This window comes from Fusarium falciforme, chromosome 10 (assembly GCF_026873545.1).
Source record: "Fusarium falciforme chromosome 10, complete sequence".
Taxonomy (NCBI): Eukaryota; Fungi; Ascomycota; class Sordariomycetes; order Hypocreales; family Nectriaceae; genus Fusarium; species Fusarium falciforme.
This window is the reverse complement of record NC_070553.1, coordinates 210,546-230,855: the sequence shown is the minus strand read 5'-3', so window position 1 is coordinate 230,855 and position 20,310 is coordinate 210,546. Positions and strand designations below refer to the sequence as shown.

The window sequence follows — 20,310 nt, the reverse complement described above, 5'->3', positions numbered from 1 at the left end:
TTGCCAGTTTCACTAGTGTAGGCTTGATATATCCGTTGGTGAAACTCATCATGCCATCTGCCACTAAATGAGAGCCTAGCTACTCCCACCTGCAATGCCGGAAACGAGATCTCGAGCTAACTTGGCTACAACATCCAGGGCCTCACCTGAAGAGTTGATGCCGGGTGACTTGAGCTCCTGGGCCGGGCCATCGAAACGCCGCCACACCTCAATGAAACGTTGCTGACCTTCGTCAAGACCAATGGCACGGAGAACACCGTGCATGTTGTGATGTTTCTTGAGGCTTTCGACATCAGCGTCACTGACTGCCGTGGGCGATCGGACACCACGCAAAGCCTCTCGTTCCGTGTGGATAGCTCCGAGACGGACACAGTGAAGGATGAGGGCTGCTAGGCCGGCTGCCAAAGCCGTAGCCACAGACGAGCCGGTCCGCTCCTCAAAGTCATCCGGCAATGCTCCCTCCCGGTGTGGGTTCCGCGACACGACCTTGTGACCGGGCACGATGAAGCTCAGGTCTCGCGGGCTACCCGTCGGGCCCCATACCCGGCCATCAGCCGTCGCCGCCCCGATCCGGAAGATGCGGCGCTGGTCAAAGGACCAAGGGTACTCGACCTCGGTGACGGCGCCTGTGTCGGCGGCAGCGCAGAAGAGGAGTATGCCTGAGTTAAGAGCGTCCTTGACCGCCTCACGCAGGCCATTGATGCCATTATGGTTGTCCTCGGTATCCTTGACCGTCCAGGACATGGAGATTATATCTACTTTCTGGGTTATTGCTGCCCTCACAGCCTTTTGAGTACACCGAGTCAGTCAAGAACGAATACGCTGACTAGCAAGAGTTTTCGGTCAACTTACTAGAGCAGCGCTTTCTGCAGCAATGTATTCCTGCCCTGGAGTTTGCGTTGCCAGGTTGAGGCTGGGCTGCATCTCCAGTTTGTAGACATACAGCTTGGCCATCGGACACACTCGACAGATCATGTCTGCCATGACAGTTCCGTGGCCCTTGCTGGATCTGTAATAGGGACTTGGTCCATTCTCGTGTGGGAAACCCCTGTCGAAGGATTCTCCGCCCCTGATCTTGCCACGGAGCGATTCCACGTAGGGATCGGCGCCGTCGTCGATCAAGGCGACCTTGATGTCGTGCTGAGGCTTGATGTCATCCAAGCGCACGTTCTGTATCTCATCAGCGAACCTGTCCATGCAGTTGAGCCATCTGTTGGACTGTAGATTCATCTCGTTAGTGCCGCTTTGCGTCTTTGTGAATCCGCCCTGCTGAACAAGTCGCTCGCTGCCGGCAACGTCTGTCTTGCGTTTGAAAACGAGAATGCTTCTCGTTTCTTGGGTTTTCTCTCCACCAAGCGCATCTGCCTCATTCATATTGCGAGTAGCTGACTCGTTTAGCCGCTCTTTAAAATCCTCCACATACATGTTGATGCGGTCAGCCGACTCTAAGGCCTATATCATGTCAGTGTTAGTACCATGCTAGGCATGGTTCCCACAAAGATACATACCTGCCCATCATCCCACATGAGATGCACTGCCTCTAGATTTTCTAGCCTTGGCAGTCCTTCCGGCTCGCTCCAGGCCCTAAGGATGGCCCTGTTATCACTCCATCGGAGATGGAGCTGCCTCACGTTTCGACAGGCAGTCAAGATGGTCTCTGGGCACAAGTCAACTTTGCGCCAGTCCAGGACTTCCACCTCGAATGGCCTCAAGCAATCTTCGATTGCCTTATCACTATGCGGTGGGTCCTTGAGATCATCCACGATGACTTTGAGGATGTGTTTAACCCCCTTTCTCTGCAGCCAGCCGAAGAAGACGGTCAGGTCACTCCTCCCTCGTCCAGTCTTTGGCCTCGCGGGCCGGTGCTTGGTCAGTCTTGACTCTCGACTTGGCGCCGGGGGTTTCTGGAGCTCGATTCTACGGAATGAGACATAACGTAAAACTTGATCAAAGTTCATGTGGTCATAACTCTGTATGAATGAGTCCTCAAAGATCTCGGCTGGAGCCTCGGAGTAGTCGAAACACAGACTGATATCTAAAAAAAGAAGAAAAAGAAAAGATCAGCATTGCACGTACCCATGAGGCTTGTTCGTTCTTACTGTTGAAGTTGGCGCCGTGTAGAAACCTCACGGCGTTGTGTTGATCTCTGCTGGCAAACCTTGAGTCTGTCTCCAATGTCGTGCGAAGATAATAGAGTTTGACTTCTCGTAAGATCGTGTCTGCGTATTCGGCTTTCCGCTTTTCCTCCTCCTGGAGCCGCGTGTTGTCCTCGCCCTTTTGGCCGGTCTTTGAGGCACCAGCTGTTGACCTTCTCAGCAGCTTGAAGTCTTCAACGCCTGGCAAACCATCGGCAGCTGATTTCCCGTCTTCTGCTGCTGTGCGCCTTTGATGATGACCATATGTATTAGGGCCCGAAGTGGGCTCGTCGACTAGTTCAGAATCTCGCCTATGGATGCCAACTGATGGCAGGGTCGGTCCCCTTCGACCATCTTTGCCTCGTTGCTCAGGGACAAATCGGTCTTTCCGACTGACGCGCTCCGGGGATCCTTCAAAAGAGGCTCTCTCGCCAGTAAGCTCGTTCTCCTGGCCTTGGGTTGAGCCTGCGAATTTCTCTTGCCTTTTTTCTGCAAGACGGGCGGAGACTGAGTCCTCCAACCGCTTCCGCCACAGACTCCGCGTGAACTGATGGTACTCGTATACAGATAAGTCTTTGGGATCTTTGGTGAAGATGTCCAGGGCTCCATCTCCATGGGCAATGAGCGCCTGGACAATTCTCAAGTGTGATTCCGATGCATACTTGTAGTCGACTGCCAGGTGTAGGGGTGTCAGACCACTTTGGTCCGTGGCTCGCAGGGTCTCTTCAGACGCGGCCTTGATCAGCGCGATGGTGCTTTCAGGCTTCAGATGGTGGTAGATGGCTGCGTGGATACAGTTTCTAGCGTGCTCGCACCGCATTTGAAGGAGAGCGTCCAGGTCATCGATCTCATCGACAACGACATCGATAAAATTGAGGTTCTTCTTGGCGATGGCTAGATGCAGAGGAGTCTTGCCAGCCTCATCTGTGTAGCTCAGAAGTGTCTTTTGGTTCCTGATGACACAGCGAGTGAGGGACTTGTGTCCCAACGTGCTCGCGATTAGGTGGAGGAGCGTCTGTGCCGAGTCCCTGGTCGTCCGTGCCAGCAAGTGTCCATAGGCTTGCATGAACTTTTGGCGATTCTCCTTCCTACCCAGGTTCAACTTCTGGCTCTTCGCCTGATCCAGGATGTCGTCAAAGGCTGCCTGTACCTCATCCTGGTCCAACATCTTGGCGGGCTCAACCTCGGAGTCGTCATCCCTGTAGTCTTCGTCGCTGTCGCCAGCTCCGCCGTCCAATGACGGAATCACAACTTGCCTCATTGCTGCGGTTGGTTGTACGGCTCAATCTGGTGTCGTTTAGATCTCATCGGTGATGTCTGAGACCACTCGCGGGTCAGATCAGGCTGGAACAGAGACACGTTCCCCATCTCAGCCGCGGACCCCCCCACCGAGGGCATATCAAGGTACAGGGGTTGGCGGTCATCTCCGCTCCCATGTACCTACGTGTATCGACCCTCAAAGTCACAAGCCCCAGCTCTTTTGCGCACATTTAACTCATTCATACCACCCGTTGCCATGGACGCCTACGACCCAGCTACCGATTCTGACTGCGAAGAGCAAGTCTCATTTGGCATCTCGCTCGCGCCCAAAGGCGAGGAAGGCAGTGGGTTGCACACACAGAACGACCCCAGCAAACCATATCAGCGCGAAAATATTATTGAGCGCAAAAGTGCCGTCGACATCCGTTGCTCCAGCGTCGATATCATCCATGGGCTGTTCGCGTCCGAAGGCAATGAACAGGACGTCTTCTGTACTCTGCTGGTGCTCCAATTCCGCTTCGACCCGCGAAAGCGGGCGCGACGCATCTCACACGTCGACATTGAACTCAGGTTCGCTGGTAGCGAGTCTGGGGTAGCTGACCCCGAGGTCTTCGCCATTGCACCCAGCGGCCACCTTCGCTTTGCCCACACGACACAGACCGAGATAACCACGACTGGAGGCGAAGTCAACCTAGGAGCAGGCGGTGCTGGGGTCGAGGTAGGAAGCGCCCTCAAGTTCGAACGTGAGGTGACGAGGGAAATGGGCTACGCAACCTCGGTGACTGGATCCATCGACCTGCGCGGTCGCAACTATGGCAAGGCCAATTGCGCCTCCTGGACGCTGATGGAAAACCCGGAGACAAATACTGGAGTACCCATCTCTATGAAGACGGCCATTCTACTCAAGAGAAAGGACGAGGGGCGCTTCCAGTGCGTGGTAACAGTTAAGGCCAAAGCAGACTGGAGGACATCGCTGGAATGGTTGGTTGGGGCTACGAGGCCTGATGACCCTGTGCTTTTCGACCCGACACTGGACCCAACGAGCGATAGGTATCGGGACATGGAGCTAAAGCTTGGGGAGCTTGATCTTGACGCGATCTGTGACATTACCTCTGCGAATATCGTGGAGGGGGTGGTGAAGACGAGGAAGATTGGTGGCCAAGTAGAGTAACGAGCCACGCAAGAGCATTCATGCTAAGTCAGATGACCGGGAACCCGCCACCCCGGGAACCCGCCACCCCCGCTTTTTCCTTCAACACCAAGACCTTGATCAAATTGATCACTTATATAACGATCTTTATATCAAATTGAAGCTATTCTAGCTAATCAAAATGCCTGAATATACGGATGAAGACCTCAATGAGGCAATTCAGAAGGTCAAAAACGGAAGCTCGGTTATCAAAGCAGCCAATCAGCACTCAGTTCCTCGATCTTCCCTCCGGGACCGGCTTGCCGGAAAGGAGCCCAAAGGAAGGGCTCATGAGGGTCAACAGCGGCTTTCTCATGCCCTTGAAAAGGAGCTCTGTGATTGGCTGAGGGTTCAAGATGCCCTTGGAACCCCGTTAACACACTTCCAAATTAGGCAATTGGTGCAGCGTGTGTTGATGGTCCAAGGAGACTCAAGGCCGCTTGGCAAGCATTGGATTGACCGGTTCATAGCCCGCAACCAACGAATTAAAACGCTCCGTGCGGTTCGAATTGAAGCTAAGCGAATCAGGGGCTCGAAAGCAGTTATCATCCGGGCTTGGTTTGACCAATTGAAGGACCCAGAGGTCATCGTCATCCGGCATTGGCATCGTTGGAATATGGATGAAATTGGCATCTTCCAAGGAGTCGGTCTTAACGGCCTAGTGGTCGGCCAATCAGAGAGAAGAAAAGCTATCAAAAAGGACCCTAAGTTACGCAATTGGGTTACTGTTACTGAGTGTATAAGTGCAGATGGCCGGCACCTTCCCCCTTTGGTCATCTTCAAAGGTGAAGAGCCTCAACAACAGTGGTTTCCAGAGGATCCTTCCTTTTTGAGTAATTGGTTCTTTACGGCATCTCCAAAGGGCTGGACCAATAACGTTATTAGCCACGAGTGGCTCGAGAAGGTCTTCATCCCGTTTACGGAGCCGGAAGAGGCCAATGAGAAGAGGCTCCTTTTCCTAGATGGGCACGATAGCCACCTATCTGAGGCTTTCATCTTCGGTTGCTTCAGAGCAAATATACACCCCTGTCACTTGCCGGCACACACATCACATATCCTTCAGCCCCTTGACCTATCATGCTTTAGCATTCTCAAGAGGAATTACCGAAATGAGCTCTCTCTTGTGGCCTCATTGGTTGAAGAAGGCCCAACGGCAAAGGCAACCTTCCTTCGGTGTTATTATAAGGCCCGGGCCGCTGCACTTACGGAAGCCAATATCAAGAGTGGCTGGCGAGGATCAGGCCTGTGGCCAATTGACGTTCAAAAGCCTCTCTCGAGCCCGTATGTGATACCGGATGAAGAAGAGGCTCAAGCTGCCGAAGAAGGTAATTTGACCCCACAAGCAGCAAATCAAGAGCCTGAATTATCCCTCTTTCATACGCCTAAGCGGACCGAAGATGTGGCTGACCTTGCAAGGGCTGCCTTCCACGTTGAGGAATTGACCCCAACGAGGAGGCTCTTTTGCCGCACGGTTGGCAAGGGGCTAGAGAAAGAGACCCTCAAAAGGGTAATGGAATCAGATCGAGCCGACCAATTAGAAGCTCGTATGAGCCAATCACGTGTTGCAAAGAGACGGAAGGTTAATAAACCGCCTGATCAGGTTGTGCGTGAGATGAAGGAGCTATATGCAACAAGGAGCCTAATGCGGCAAGAGGAGGAAAAGGAGGCTTGCTAAGGAGCTCATTTTCTTATCATCTGATCTATTTATATTACTAATTTACTCAAATTAGCTAATTATTGGCTTTCTTCGTTATGATATGAGTGATCGTTATGATCGTGGTCCTTGGTGTTGTGGCTTAAAGTGGGGCTGGCGGGTTCCCGGGGTGGCGGGTTCCCGGTCATCTGACTTACACCATGGAATTTGGCCGCGATGCACGGAGTGCTCCCTACTACGTCTAGCTTCAATCGATCAGCGCTCAAAAAACAGTACATCATGGGTACTCCGTTCACTCTCAGCCCCCAATCTTTGGACCCATGCATGGTTCGCCCAAACCAATCACCACGGGCATCTTTGCAGGGGTTTGCGGTCCAGCCCAATCTTCCTGACGAGCAGCTTGGTGTGCGCACCCGCCTAAGTAATTAACCGAAATCCTCAATTCGTGCGTCGCGCGTGAGCCTTGTTTCAGGCGTCAGCACCACGACGGCGACTGAGAACCCATCCACCTTTGAAGCCAACCTCGCTTTGCCACACCTTGTATGGAACATAGGCATCTTTTTTGCCATGGGACAAGTACAACGGCCGCTTGAGGATGGAGTGGCCCCAAGCAAGGCCTCAACGGCCCTCAGCCACTCGGAAGTGTTGGTCGACACGACTGAGTCGTACGCCTCTAGCGAGAAGAAGTTTGAGTAAGACTGACTCAGCGCCTTTTGCGCGTCATCTAGCTAATCGAGGTTGTCCTAGCATTGTGGTAGTCCACGGTCTTGGTAGTTTGGGAGAAAAGTCTTGGGGTTCTAGCAAGCACCCTACGTGGATTCATGACGTGGCGGCTCACAAGGATTGGCAAGTCCGGATTATACGCTATAGTTACTCTGCCGAGGAGATTACGGAAGCAATCTACCCCGAAGAGGCCATTTCGGTAGTAGCAGAAAGGCTCCTTCAGAAACTGGCCGAGTTGAGGAGCGAACAGCAGCCAGTTAGTATCTCGGCCCCCCTCTTGGACCGTGACTGACCAAGAATACGTAGCCGTTGCCGCTAGCTTTCTTTGCGCACGATGTAGGAGGAATTATTGTCAAGCAGGTAAGTGAGAGTACCGATCTGTCTGTGTAGATCATTGGTATTGACTCAACCTGTAGGCTCTAGTCCTGGCTGGCCGGGGCAACAACGCATACGCTGGCATCAGATGTTCAACGCGCCTCCTAGTATGGATGTGGAATACACAAGTTTCTGTGAGCCGTCACTTATAATTCGCAGATGTTCTTTGGCTGTCCACACAGAACCGTTGGTGGCCTCGGAGATGTGGATATCTTGGCTGCCCGCCTCCGACTCTTGAATCAAGGAGAGCGCAAGGCTACAGATTGGAAGATGAAAAGTCTTGCAAGATCTATCATTACGATCAACGGTTCTTTCCTCCAAACTAGGATGTTGACGCGCGCAAACATCATGAATATAGTGTCATCAAAGAAAAGTCTGGAAGAGAGCGTAAGACCAGGGGCTGAATCGTGTCTAAAGTTGAACAGTACTGACTATACTATAGGTCTTCGACCGGTATACCGTATCGTTCGGAGTTCCTTTGGAAAAGGTCATAGCCGTCGATAAACCGCATAGAGAGTTAGACCGAGAACCGACGGGAGAGGATTGGCAGACTCCCTACGGGTCGGGTTATCAAACCAATCGGGCTGCATCCTGTGAGTGAGCCCCTTGCGAGTTGGCGATATTCATTCAGAACGATGCTGACCCTCGTGTTTTGCGAAGTTCCCTGGTCTACTGATGCAATCTCTTCTTTCATTGAAACTATCGAATCCCAGGCAGCTCCAATTTACCCCCTGTCGACTTCGCCAGAAAAGGCCCATCAATTTGCCTGGTTGAACAAGGATGAGACTTTCAAAAGATGGCATGAAGGCCGCGGGGTTAACTTTCTGCACATACACGGTACCCTTGACATCTCTGATGCGGCCGAGTATGTGTTCCAGGAAGTTGTAAAAGACAACCAGAGCTCCTATTTTCGGTGCCTTCTCTATTTCAAGTTCGACAGCCACGATGTGCGCCGGAACTCCATCGGGGCCATGGCAAATACCTTCTTGTCTCAGATCCTTAGTTCGATTCGAGCATCGCCAGCCAAGCTTCTGGAAGACCTCGAGCCACCTGATTTTACAGACTGCTGGACCGACAAGGACGCCTTCTTCTTCCTTGACAAAATAAGAAGAGACTTGGGAAATGTCGCCAAGGTCCACTGGATCCTAGACGGGCTGGACCAGTGTGACGAGTCCCGTCACTGGCTCCTCTCCGAGCTCTCAAGCATTGCCGAGGCTTCTGAGGGGAATTTCAAAGTTCTGATAACAAGCGTCGATGGCAATCATATTCGCGAGGAACTTCCCGAGTTTGCTGCCATTGACCTGGCACATCGCATCCCAACCACCAGCTCAATCGAGCATGCCAGACAAGAATTCCTGTCGGTATTGTTCCAGAAGCGACCTCACTTCTACCATGTCCACTCTAAGATTACGCGTTTGTTAGAATCTTGTGGATTTGACAATTCGGTGTACAGTCTGCTCTTGGAATGGCTTACTATTGCTCCGTGTGCTTCAATGAGGGCTGCCTTGGAACAGGAACTCGAATTGCTTATGCCGCTCTCGCCAGCTAGGATCTTTGAGAGAGCCTTGAACTCTGTGCCTAAAGAGCGGCGCCAGTGGGCTCAGAAGGTCCTCACCTGGGTCACACGCTCTGCTCGGCCATTGTCCCCCGAGGAGCTCGCGAGTGCACTCACTCTCGACGCCCTTGATTCTGAAACTGGGTCAAGTATGCATCAGGATCTCATGTGGGATATTCAACAGTGCTTTGGGCCTTTGATCACTCTAGGAAATGGTGCAGTTCGGCTCCGCCATCCTGCTGCTCGAGACGTGTTGACAACCGAAAATGGCGCCCAGAAAGAGTATCATCCATGGTATGTTCTAGATTCCCTGGCACAAGATCACAGGAACATCGCAGACGCATGTGTCCGCTATCTTTCCATACCCAGCGTTCAAGAGGAGATCCTGGCTGCTTGTAAAGCCTCTTCCGACACCCAGCCAATCTTTGAAAGCCCTTCAGACATCTTATCCTATACCATCCAATACTGGCCATATCATTACCAACGAGGCTACTCAACTGAAGCGTCAATTCCATCAACATCGAGTATCGCCGCCTTCTTTCATGATGAAAAAGCGCTTCAATGCTGGGCAGCAGTGAACTGGCGCTTCTTGAACCCCTGCATCCGGGCAGAGCAGCCTTCCCTGTCACTCTTACCAATTCTTGCCTCTCTGGGCCTCGACAAGTCGGTGGCTACTCTCATTAAGTCCCAGAGGCTAGAAGACAAGGCCTACATTTCAATGGCACTCACTGAGGCATCTCGACATGGGAAACTGGGTGTTGTCAAGTTGCTACTGGAGGACTCCAGTGTGGATGAACCCAGTTGCCTGGACGCCATCATGGCCGCAGCACGATCCGGGGAGTTTGGGATCTTGGATGTGTTGCTGAAATACGCGACTGAGAACTTCAGCATCGTGCAATGGCCTGGTTTTCTATCTTCACGACTTGCATACCTCGGGCCCATCGACCAGTTGAAGACTATGCTCCAAGCCACAGGGGACGCAAACTTGATGGATGCAGACTATTCGCCACCTCTTCATTGCGCTATCATGAGAAACAACACTGCAGCCTTTGATGCCCTTATAGGGCACGGTGCTGATCCTGCAGTCACCAATTCCAACTGGAAGAATACGCCAGCAATTCTTGTGGCGACCAAGCACGGCCGGGTGAATATGGTGAAGAGGTTGACCAAAGCCGGCGCATCAGTGGATGCATACGATAACAGAGGAAGGTGCGCTCTATGGTTAGCTGCGGTGACAGGGCAGCATTTGGTCCTCCAGGCCCTGTTAGAAGCGGGTGCCGACAAACGAGCCCTGGAGATTCCTAGGGAGGGGTCAGCGAGGCCGCCCATGGTCTCACTTGCATCTGTCCCCTTTCTCAAGTGCCTCAAGTTGGCACTCGAGTTCGGCGCGGACCCCAACTGCAACTTGCTAAATGAAGACCATCCTTCCAGTGCCCTCAGCATTGCAGCGAGATGGGGTCTTCCTGATAGTTGCCGTGTGCTTCTCGAAGCCGGTGCTCATCATGATGCTGATGATGACCCTCCTCTCATCCATGCTGTTAATTCTGGCAAACGAGAGATAGTGGAAATGCTGCTTGAAAAGGGGGCGAAGGTCGATGCGAAGCTGGAGTATGGTGACTTCTATGCCACACCTCTCATCATAGCTGCTTACCGGGATTACCAAGATTTGGCCAAACTTCTCATTGAAAGAGGAGCCGGCGTTGACACTGATGTCTGGGAGGGGAGTACCGCGCTGCATTATGCCATTGATGGAGATAATCCCGAGATGGTCAAGTTCCTTGTCGACTCAGGGGCCAACACCGGACAAACCCAGAGTGGAGAGTGGTCGGCCCTCCAAAAATGTTACACAAAAGCGGATTGTATGAAGGTCCTCCTCGAAGCTGGAGCCGATTTGAACTGGGCCGAGCCCGATGGTACGGCGTTGTATCTCGCCGTTTACTGCAACGCGCTAGACGTGGCAAAGTTGATCCTCTCATACCGCCCTGACCTGGAAGTCAAGTGCCCGGCAGAGAAGTCCTGGGATTCGGGATACACTGCGCTTCATGTGGCGGCGACTAACGGCTTTACCGAGATGCTACGACTACTTATAGAGGCAGGCGCTGATTTGAAGTCGACAACCCCGATGGGCGGGACGCCTCTGATCCTGGCCGTGGCTAACAATTCGGAGGGTTGCACGAAGGCTTTGTTAGAGTACGACACGGACATAGACGCAAAGGATGTACTAGGATACACAGCCCTCCATTGTCTTCCGTCCCCTGCACGATTGTCTATTGCAAAGCTACTGGTCAATCGAGGAGCCAATCTGGAGCTTCGGAACAATGCAGGCAAGTCTGTCCTCGACCTAGCTATCATTAGCAAGGATGTTCCACTCGTGGAGTTTCTCTTGGGTAAGAAGGTCGACATCAACGCGGCAGCCAGCTCAAGCGGTGCCGCTCTGCACGTTGGAGCCGCTGCTGGCGATCTTGGTATGGTCAAGCTACTCGTTCGGAAAGGGGCTGATGTGAACCTTACCCACCCTTGGATGTACGGTACAGCGCTGCAAAAGGCATACATGTCTAGAACTGGCACTGCAGAGGGCAGGGATGCTGTAGCTCGATTCTTGGTCGACGAGGCAGACGCTGATGTGAACGCCCATGGTGGAGTCCATGGCTCAGCACTGGACGCCGCGCTCCTATATGGTACTGTTGAAGCGGCCAAGTTTCTGATCGAAAGGGGTGCCGACGTCGGCTGGAAGGACGCCTGGGGTCGGCGACCAGTCCACTTCGCAGCCTTGCGGACGCCAGGTCACTTCCAGTTGTTGCTTGACTCGGTGTCAGACATAGACGATGACAGCCTCGGTATTGCCAGCAAGACAAACCTTGGCCACATGCCACTGCACTTTGCGGTTGCAAGCGGAAGTACTAACCTTGTCGAACTTGTTCTCTCTCGCACCCGAGGCAAGACATCCATCAACGAGCCGGACGAGGACGGTTGGACCCCGCTACTGTGGGCGTGCCGGCCGTGTGACGAATGGGGCGCACCCGCTCAAGTTCAACACGCCATAGTGAAGCTCCTCCTTGATAGGGGCGCGGACCCATTGGTGCGAGGGCGAACTTGGGATGACAAACGGTGGTCACCGCTCAAGATGGCGAGATACCATGGGGCGAAGGACGAGGTGGTACACCTGCTGAAGAAAGCTAGCAGGGATGGAAGGGAGAAGGGGGAGAAAGAAGAGTTTCACGCCTCCAAGAAGGGAGTGCGTCATCTCACTGCATTTTGCGACATGTGTCTCTTTGTGAGTTTTCACGATTGAGCCCCTCCTGACTGATACTGACCTAGAATCAACCTTAGGGTATACGTGGGATCGTAAACGTGTGTATGAGTTGTGACAACAAGCTCTCCTTTTGTTTCAAGTGCTCTCGCTGGAAGGAAGAGCTTCACCCGCATCACAACAATTGGGTACTGCAAGGGACGGAGTTTGAGGAAACCGAAGAAAATGAGGAGGAAAGGGAATCTCCGGAAAGTTCCCCCGAGATTGAACAGGTACAGGATGACGATGCTGAGGGAGATTGGTCAAATGATGAAGATGACAAGGATGGAGTTATTAATGGGGGCGGTAAACAAGACTGAGGTGTGAAGGGCTAGCCAGTGGTTTACCACATGTGATATTTAAGCCAAGGGTGACATTCATATGTAGCACTAGGGCCTTGATTTGGTGAGAGACACATTTGCTCAAGTTTGATCCCAAAGAAGCCAGACACGTCCTCTGGCTGCTTGACCGCCATTACAAGGAACGATCCTTGCCGCCTTCGACGTGAGTTGGCTCCAATCACGCGCAGCTGGGTGAAGAAATGGCCGCATTCTCTCAAGATCCACGAGTAATGAATAATCTTCAATGTGCCTAGGTGGAAGGGGATCACTCATTGTCAAAACATCACAGCCACAACTATCACGACATAACCCCACTAAAAAGAGTTCCGTGTGCTTCGTCCGTGAAGGCCATGCTGTTAACCGAGTTTTTATTCAACTGCCCCGAGTTTCCCATTGCCGGCGTATTAATCGGGCCGCCTCCTGATATCATGGATCTATCCCTTATCACTAATCTTTCTGAAGGGATCACTAATCTTCCTGCACGCAGGAGGAGAACTACAGCCAAAGGCGGGGCGGGGACACCAGTTCCTCCGAGCTACTGGGCAAAGACGATTTCTTCGTCCGATACACAACAGTATGGAAATAGCATAAATACATTTGTTGTTTCCTCGTTCTGACATCCCAAGTAGCAATCATTTCAGACTCTTTAACACTTCGACTCTTCTTTCGACGAACTTAATATGACGAACAAGATTATCACGGTGGTCGGTATCACCGGAATCCAGGTAAGAAAGCCATGTAGTGTGGCGATCCTAATTTTGCCTGGTGCCGATAAGTCTTGCTTACTTTGATGCAAAAGGGCGCCTCTGTTGCCGATGTGTTCCTCCAGGAGGCAGGTTGGCACGTCCGTGGCATTACACGCAATCCGGCCAAGCCAGAGAGTCAGAAATGGGCTGCTAAAGGTGTCGAACTCGTCAAAGCGGACTTGAACGACGCTGCCTCCCTGAAAGCCGCATTTGCGGGATCAACTGTGGTATTTGGAGTCACCGACTTCTGGGGAATCGTCGGCGATCCAGAGATCCAAAAGCGAGCTCAAGAGTCTGGCCGCCCAGTCAATGTGCTGGCTTACGACCTCGAAGTGCAGCAAGGTCGCAATATTGTTGACGCAGTCTTTGCGACTCTGGAGACCCTCGACAGATTCGTGCTCTCGACGCTCTCTGCCACCACGAAGTGGAGCAAGGGAAAGTATACGCACAACTATCACTTTGATGCCAAATGGGAAGCTGTCGAGTACCTGAAGGCTACATACCCGGCCCTGGAGAAAAAAACGTCGTATTTGCAGGTAGCCTTGTATCTTTCAAACTGGAAAGCTTCTCAGCTGGCGAGGCCCAGCAAGGCAAGTCTTACCCCCCCACCCCAACACACTGCCATACGTGTAACGTACAGGTAGTGTCGGCGAGAGATGCTACGAGTGGACACTAACCAGGCCGCAGCAACCCGATAATACATTCATCTGGAGTGCCCCAGGAAACCCTGACACCCCAGTCGCGCAAGTTGATGCGCGCCACGACACTGGTAAGTATCTTGACACATTGGAAGAATGCACTGCTGAGAGGGCTCTACAGGCCTGTTCGTTAAGGGTCTCACCCAGGTTGGTCCTGGGAAAAACCTTCTGGGTGCTTCAGGCTTTTTGAGTTGGAATGAGTTCGCCGCTCTGTGGGGCAAAGTCCATGGCGTGCAATGCCGCTTCCAGCGTCTTGACAGGGCGGTTCTCGAAAACGCGATTCCCGGAGGCGTTGGGGAGGAACTGGCCGACATGTACGAATACATCGGAGACTTTGGATATCACGGTGGTGACCCGAGTGTTATTTTCCCCGCCGACGTGAGTAGCCCCCGTCCCCGAGGCGAGCCGTCAAACTAACGGTTATAAACAAATAGCTGGGAGTGGACGTTCCATTCACCACTCTTGAGGAGTTCATCAAGAAGGAAGATTGGTCTGAAGTGCTTTAAGGTAGAGGAGTAAACGCTCATAGTGCACCTCACAAGACAATAGAAATCATGTTCTACGTGGAATATTGACGGGTGAAAGCGCCCGGCATCAACTTGAGGGAGCGGATCTGGTGGCTTGTTATCTCTAGCTTGGTGTATCTGTAGGCCCTGGCTGCTCTGAACCAGTTGCTATTAAGCTTGAGTGTGTGAGGTTAATTGCGATGCAGCACTTCCTATCAAAGATTGAGATATCCCGGTCTTCTGGCTCAGTTATCCCATCGAGGGCCGGGCTTCAACCATAACAGAGAACACCATATCAACACTTCATAGCATTACAACCTAATGCTAGCACAGTGGCCTCTTTTTAGTCTTTCTATTGCGTGCATCAGAAGACTCTTTCAATAAACGATAATGTGTTGCCGTAGGTCGGCTTCTCAAATTTCGAGCGGCAGACGGGTAACAATGAACGACCGAGGTTGGAAATGAAAAGACATGATGGAGGCCGCTGGTTAGATAAGCTCTAAGTTTACTCTGGTTGAGCTATAACCCCCAACCTCTCTGATCCGCCCGGCCCGGTAACCGGCCCCAACCTGGCGGGTGTCATAGGTGCACATTCATGCTGAGCCCCTCTCAAGCTCATACAATGCGCATTCAAAGCAACATGATCCGACGTTGGCCATGACAACTCCCGCACCAGAGAGATCCAGAGCAACGTTTACCTTGACAGAATCAGAAAGAATGCGTGTGACCTGGATGCCAGTTCGGGGCAATATCAAGCTCCAGTCCTCCAACATATTCTCAATTCCGTATACTCTAGCAGCCGTCTCCGCCTCCATATTTTCCGGATTTGCGTTACAAGTATAAAAACATCAGGGGAAACGGGAATTAAAGAGACACAAGAGTGCCTCTGAAGGGTCAAAGACGGGCATAAAAACTCCAGTAGACACCAACGTCATGAGCCGGTATACAGAGTCACTTTCTCGGAAAATGGCGGTGCTGAGTGAAAGTTTCGAGCCATTTTCCTCTTCATCTCCCGTGAAGGCTTTGGCCGACTCGTCGTCGCCGTTGCCCTCCGATGTCCCTTCACACCGCATCAGAGCAGTCTTCGGAAATGCCCTGAATGACACCTTCATAGAATTCAAGGCCGAAGCCTCCTAGCTGTATCTCGCAAGCCAAGCTGACTCATGGCGCTACGGCCACATAAGCACCATTCTGCATAGCAACAGGCTGGGTTCCACCAAAGGACGGGCCACTCTCAGGATAGATCCGATAGGGTATGCCAGCAGTAACGATTTGTGTACCCCTGTCGATGGAGGACGGAAAGACCAGCGGTCGCGGCGTGTTCGGGCCTCAATACCCCGATGGCCTTCGTTGTGCCCCAGACAAACAAGGGATCATGCGGGGGAAGTTGGTCTAAGTTCCAGGGTAGTGCGGGGCGTGGTCATTAGAGACCCCTGGGCCGATGTCAAAATTGTAACGTTTTTATTGGAAACGGCCAAAGATGGTGCGACGTCCGGAAGTCTGGAATCAAATTCCTCCGCCCACCCATAATAGTCTATGTTATGCGCCCCTGTTACAGCTACCTCTGTGCTCAGCTGACCGATTTTCCCGCAGCCAACTGCTCAGAGATCTTTTTGGCCAGTATTTGGTGGAATCCTTGTGTAGGATGAGCGCCATCGATATACATGTACTCCAACGCGTTATACTCGCAAGCATCTGATTTGAACTCAGGCACAGATGTACCCCTAGACACCACACCATTAGCCCGAAATCACAACAAGAAACAGACGATGAATAGTTGACTTACGACTTGTAGTCAGCGCAGAAGCTGTTACTCTTGTAAATGGCGGTCTCGGGGAATTGGGAGGGGTCTTCGGTGACGGCAGTGATCAACGGAACGATGTCAAAGAAGAAAAAGGTGCTGTGAGCCAGCTTGCTATCCAGCTGTCGCACGAGTTTGTAAAGCTTCTTATTCCAGCTCTGAGATGCCGCCTCCAGTTGCGGAACAATATCTTTGGGCCTGTTGTTGGGGAATAGAGACTGCGGTGGCGTGGAAATGAAAAGGAACTGCCGAGCACCGGTCTTGTACATGTCGAGGGTGAGTTCACGAATGCGTGCAATGATAGCAATTATCTTCTCCTCTTGGTCGACGTCGTTGATAGTCCGGTAGATGTCGTTGATGCCAATGAAGATGGCATAAAGTGTATCCTTCGGCGGAAAGAAGCCGGGCTGCTGGCTGGAGTAGACCTCAAACTTCTCATGAACCTGAGTATCTACGTCATTCGGTCCGGTCGTCACAATGTCCTTATCCGTAACAGCACCACCCACGGCCATGTTGTAGAGCAACACAGATGATTGGTTGTACTGTGTGGTTAAGCAGATAGGCCACATTTTACCGTTAGAACTCGTCTTGCCGGTATTTCCGAGAGGGTTAGAGATTGAGGGCTGAATGCCTGAGGTATTGAATCGAGTGTCCGTCCATGAATCACCGCTGAACGAAAGGTGAGAAAGAAAACGATATAAACCTGGCCAACAATTAACTCACAAAGCAACGATATTTCTGATGTTGTCGAATTTGAAACCTCGATGAGCTAATCGCTTGAAAGACGGTGCTGCTGTAGCACATGGCAGCACGCCAGCAATAGCAAGTAACCCAAACAGCTTCATTTTGAAAGCTTGTCGTAGACGAGAGAGGATAAAGGCCGTAGAGGATGGCATAGCGTTGAAAAGACTTGTGCGGGCTCCGGCAGTTGAAATAGTAGACCCATCTTGAGTCTCGGACATAGATGCCCCGAGGAAGAGGCGGCTAACTCAGTTCCGGAGTAGGACCCTTGTTGCTGCCAATTACGCTTAACCGACCCAGGAGATTTGTCCGCGTTGACTTGCCTCCCTGCTACTCGGCTGGCTGGCTTTCAACACGGCCCCGCTATGTGTAGATGAACTTGTTAGGTCTTTCGCCCTTGCCAGCTTTGACTCTTGACTGTTATCATTTACTATCCCGTAATACAGGGTCTTGCTATCTGCTTGCTCGACGTAGTGGGTGAAATTACAGGCCTAAAGACTAATTAAGATGCCATAATCAGGGTCTAGAGACCCACCAAGTTTTGGCAATTTGCTGCGTCGTTAGAGTAACTCAACAAATATGGCACCGACGAAGCCCAGACTCGAATGGAGTCCCCACAAGAGAATGAGAACTAGCATGATGCAAAACCTTGGTATTATTGAAGCAGGCCATAGTATTCGTCCCATCTGAAAACGACATCGACGCCTTAAACCACCTCACATCCCGTCCCTGAAAGATAAGATGCATACCATCAAATGCCTCAAGACGCAACAAGATGGAATCACTAAACCAGAAGACCCCCAAGGTTTGACTGAGGGTTGAAATGCCTGGCTTGGGAGGATTGAATATGGCCCCGCACATCACCACGATCCTTGATGGGGGTGACATTCCAGGCCAGGCTAGGATCAAGTTGGCAGGGCGATCGACAACACCTAAAAGAATCAGGATCTCAATAAGAATGAGTACGGTGCTGCAAAATAAATTTACATGTATAGCCTAAGCAGCCGCCCTTCCCCTGGTCTCAAACGGCAAGATAAGAAAGACCACACCAGCAATAACAAACAAAGCAGCCGATATCCACACCGGCAAGTCCGTCTCGATTCCCACGTAGGCAGCAATAATAGGTGCCATAAGCCCACTAAGCCGATTAAACATAGCAACAAGTCCATTCGCCGTGCCTCGGATGGGCGCAGGGAACAGCTCAGGGGTGTACGAATATAGGAGACCATAAACGAGATTCTGAAAGAATGCAATCGCGCAAGTGAATCCAATGATACCAGCTTCTGAATTTGCTCTGGTGAAAAGAAAAAGGAAGACACCAGTTCCGATGCAGGCAAAGGTTCCTGTGCCTTTGCGCCCGATCTTCTTCAGATCGACGGTGAACCCACCGAGGAGGGAGGCTGGTATGCCGCACACAGCCTGGATGGCGTAGTTGCGATATGTCTTCTCCAGAGAGGAGCTGCCTTGGTTGACGCCCTTGTTCTCGAGGTAGATAGGAATGAAGGAGTTATAGAGAGGATAGGCCATGCCAATAGAACACCACAAGAAAAGCATAAGGGAAGTAGATATGGCAATTTGAGGGCTGGCAAAGAGGGAGCGGATCTTGTCGGGTCTAAATTTTTCCATGTTTCGCTTGATTATGTTCCGATGGCCGACGTTGGGTGCTTGGTCTTCAGCTGCCGTGCTGTTGTTGTTGTGGTTGTTCAACTCGGCGTCGATGGCTTCAAAGTGCGAGATAGTAAGCCAGGTTGTGGTCTTGTTCCTGGCAGCAACCTTCTGAACGACATCCACAGCCTGCTGATCCAGGCCCTTGCCTAAGAGATACTTGGGCGTTTCGTAAACGCGGAAGAGAAGACGCATCAAGAAGAAGACCAGTGTAAGACCACCGAATGTCCAATACGTGTATCTCCAGCCAAGGTTATCCTCGAACCGACACTCTCCAGTAGGAAGACCAGATGGGCACGAGTAGTTCGCAATCAGAGGCCACGCGATCAATGCCGCAACAGCTTGGCCAACGGACCAAAAGGCGGACTGCATGGTGAGGAGGTACTGATGCGTGGCCGGGATGAACTCGAGGAAGATGGCACTATCGACGGGCTGGTTGCCTCCCGTGCCGACACCGATGATGGCGCAGAATGTGGCGATGGCGACAAAGTTGGGGCTCCCAGCGCCGACCAGTCCGGCGACGGAAGACAGGAGCAGGGTGATGTTGAAGGCGAGACGGCGGCCGATGAAGTCGGCCGTCATTGGCCACATCGAAGAGCCGACGACAAGGCCGGCGTATTTCGCCACCGTGAGAAAGGCGATTCTCTTGACTGCGAACTCGTTCCGGACTGGGGCACTGATGATGGTGATGGCTTGCATCCAGAACTACTCAGTCAGTAAAGGAGCGCTGGTAGGACAAGGGACTCTCACATTATCCACAAACCAGCCAAAGCCCGTCATTGCAAAGACCTTCCATTGGAAAGATCCCATTCCCATATCGATGAGAGCCTGATTCATAACGGCAACTTTCCTCTCGTATACCGCATCCGCTCCGGACGGAATAGCATGAGTGTCGATACCATGATAGTCTCGGTCTTCAGCGACGTCGATCTTGCCAATAGCACGAGACTCGTTGGTCAGAGTCCTCTCATTGGGGGACATGGCTTCTGGAATCTTAACGTCTTTGTTCATGTCAAAATTCTCCATGTTACGAGTCAGAGGCAGTAGTGTTGAGAAGCGAGATGTGAGAAGATGAGGATGGGTATGTGTGTTGCTGATCGGAAGAATCGTTCAAAATAAATACTCCTTGCGCCCTCATATCTATACTGGTTATCAGCACCAACAAGGCCCCAAGTTATCATGGCTGAAGCTGGGGTTTGCGGGGAGTGCCTAGCCAAACCGAGAGTCGTCCCCATCCCGAGTCAGCTCCGCTTTTTCTTACCGAAAAGCTCAGCCTAAGATAGCGGCTAGGCCGGTGGGCGCTTCGAATCCCCCAGATACGGTATAGCGTGCTCGCCCCCAGATAAGTGACTGACGACCGTGGTATACTGTACAACGCATTTTAGGGGGATGGAAAGTCTGTGCCTCGATTTGGCCCCTTGACAACAAGCAGCCATGTCAGCGCTTCAGATACACAACGTACCATCGAAGCGATAGTGCGCACCATCTCGCCGGGGACATTGCTGAATCTTGCACTCAACGTCATCGGAAGCTCTTGGTCGTCTCCACAAGTTGTCGACTCCGAGAAGCCGAGCGCGTCTCGAATCCCCCAGATACGGTATAGCGCTACTCGCCTATCCAGCATCATGGAGA

At 52.1% G+C, this 20,310-nt stretch overlaps 6 protein-coding genes across 6 annotated transcripts; 3 read left to right on the top strand and 3 right to left on the bottom strand.

The window, feature by feature from the left end:
- Window positions 1-75: 75 nt before the first annotated feature.
- NCS54_01201400 (Peptidase-S8 domain-containing protein) lies at window positions 76-3,396 on the bottom strand (the record flags this gene model as incomplete). The annotated part of the gene is made up of 4 exons (XM_053157267.1): window positions 76-786; window positions 853-1,452; window positions 1,509-2,035; window positions 2,100-3,396. The coding sequence occupies 4 exons, from the start codon at window positions 3,394-3,396 to the stop codon at window positions 76-78; spliced, it is 3,135 nt and encodes a 1,044-aa protein (XP_053013242.1).
- A 255-nt stretch (window positions 3,397-3,651) lies between these two features.
- Window positions 3,652-4,566, top strand: NCS54_01201300 (Hypothetical protein; the record flags this gene model as incomplete). The annotated part of the gene is made up of 1 exon (XM_053157266.1): window positions 3,652-4,566. The coding sequence occupies one exon, from the start codon at window positions 3,652-3,654 to the stop codon at window positions 4,564-4,566; it is 915 nt and encodes a 304-aa protein (XP_053013241.1).
- A 2,239-nt stretch (window positions 4,567-6,805) lies between these two features.
- NCS54_01201200 (Hypothetical protein) lies at window positions 6,806-12,500 on the top strand (the record flags this gene model as incomplete). Its single annotated transcript, XM_053157265.1, has 8 exons — window positions 6,806-6,930; window positions 6,986-7,217; window positions 7,268-7,321; window positions 7,378-7,443; window positions 7,496-7,723; window positions 7,779-7,929; window positions 7,997-12,165; window positions 12,222-12,500. 8 exons carry the CDS (start codon window positions 6,806-6,808, stop codon window positions 12,498-12,500), a joined length of 5,304 nt encoding a protein of 1,767 aa, XP_053013240.1.
- A 701-nt stretch (window positions 12,501-13,201) lies between these two features.
- Window positions 13,202-14,471, top strand: NCS54_01201100 (NmrA domain-containing protein; the record flags this gene model as incomplete). Its single annotated transcript, XM_053157264.1, has 5 exons — window positions 13,202-13,246; window positions 13,321-13,896; window positions 13,955-14,036; window positions 14,087-14,343; window positions 14,400-14,471. 5 exons carry the CDS (start codon window positions 13,202-13,204, stop codon window positions 14,469-14,471), a joined length of 1,032 nt encoding a protein of 343 aa, XP_053013239.1.
- Window positions 14,472-16,041: 1,570 nt separating this feature from the next.
- NCS54_01201000 (Hypothetical protein) lies at window positions 16,042-17,117 on the bottom strand (the record flags this gene model as incomplete). The annotated part of the gene is made up of 3 exons (XM_053157263.1): window positions 16,042-16,195; window positions 16,258-16,941; window positions 16,996-17,117. The coding sequence occupies 3 exons, from the start codon at window positions 17,115-17,117 to the stop codon at window positions 16,042-16,044; spliced, it is 960 nt and encodes a 319-aa protein (XP_053013238.1).
- Window positions 17,118-18,009: 892 nt separating this feature from the next.
- On the bottom strand, window positions 18,010-19,704 carry NCS54_01200900 (MFS domain-containing protein; the record flags this gene model as incomplete). The annotated part of the gene is made up of 2 exons (XM_053157262.1): window positions 18,010-19,383; window positions 19,429-19,704. The coding sequence occupies 2 exons, from the start codon at window positions 19,702-19,704 to the stop codon at window positions 18,010-18,012; spliced, it is 1,650 nt and encodes a 549-aa protein (XP_053013237.1).
- Between the last annotated feature and the right edge of the window lie 606 nt (window positions 19,705-20,310).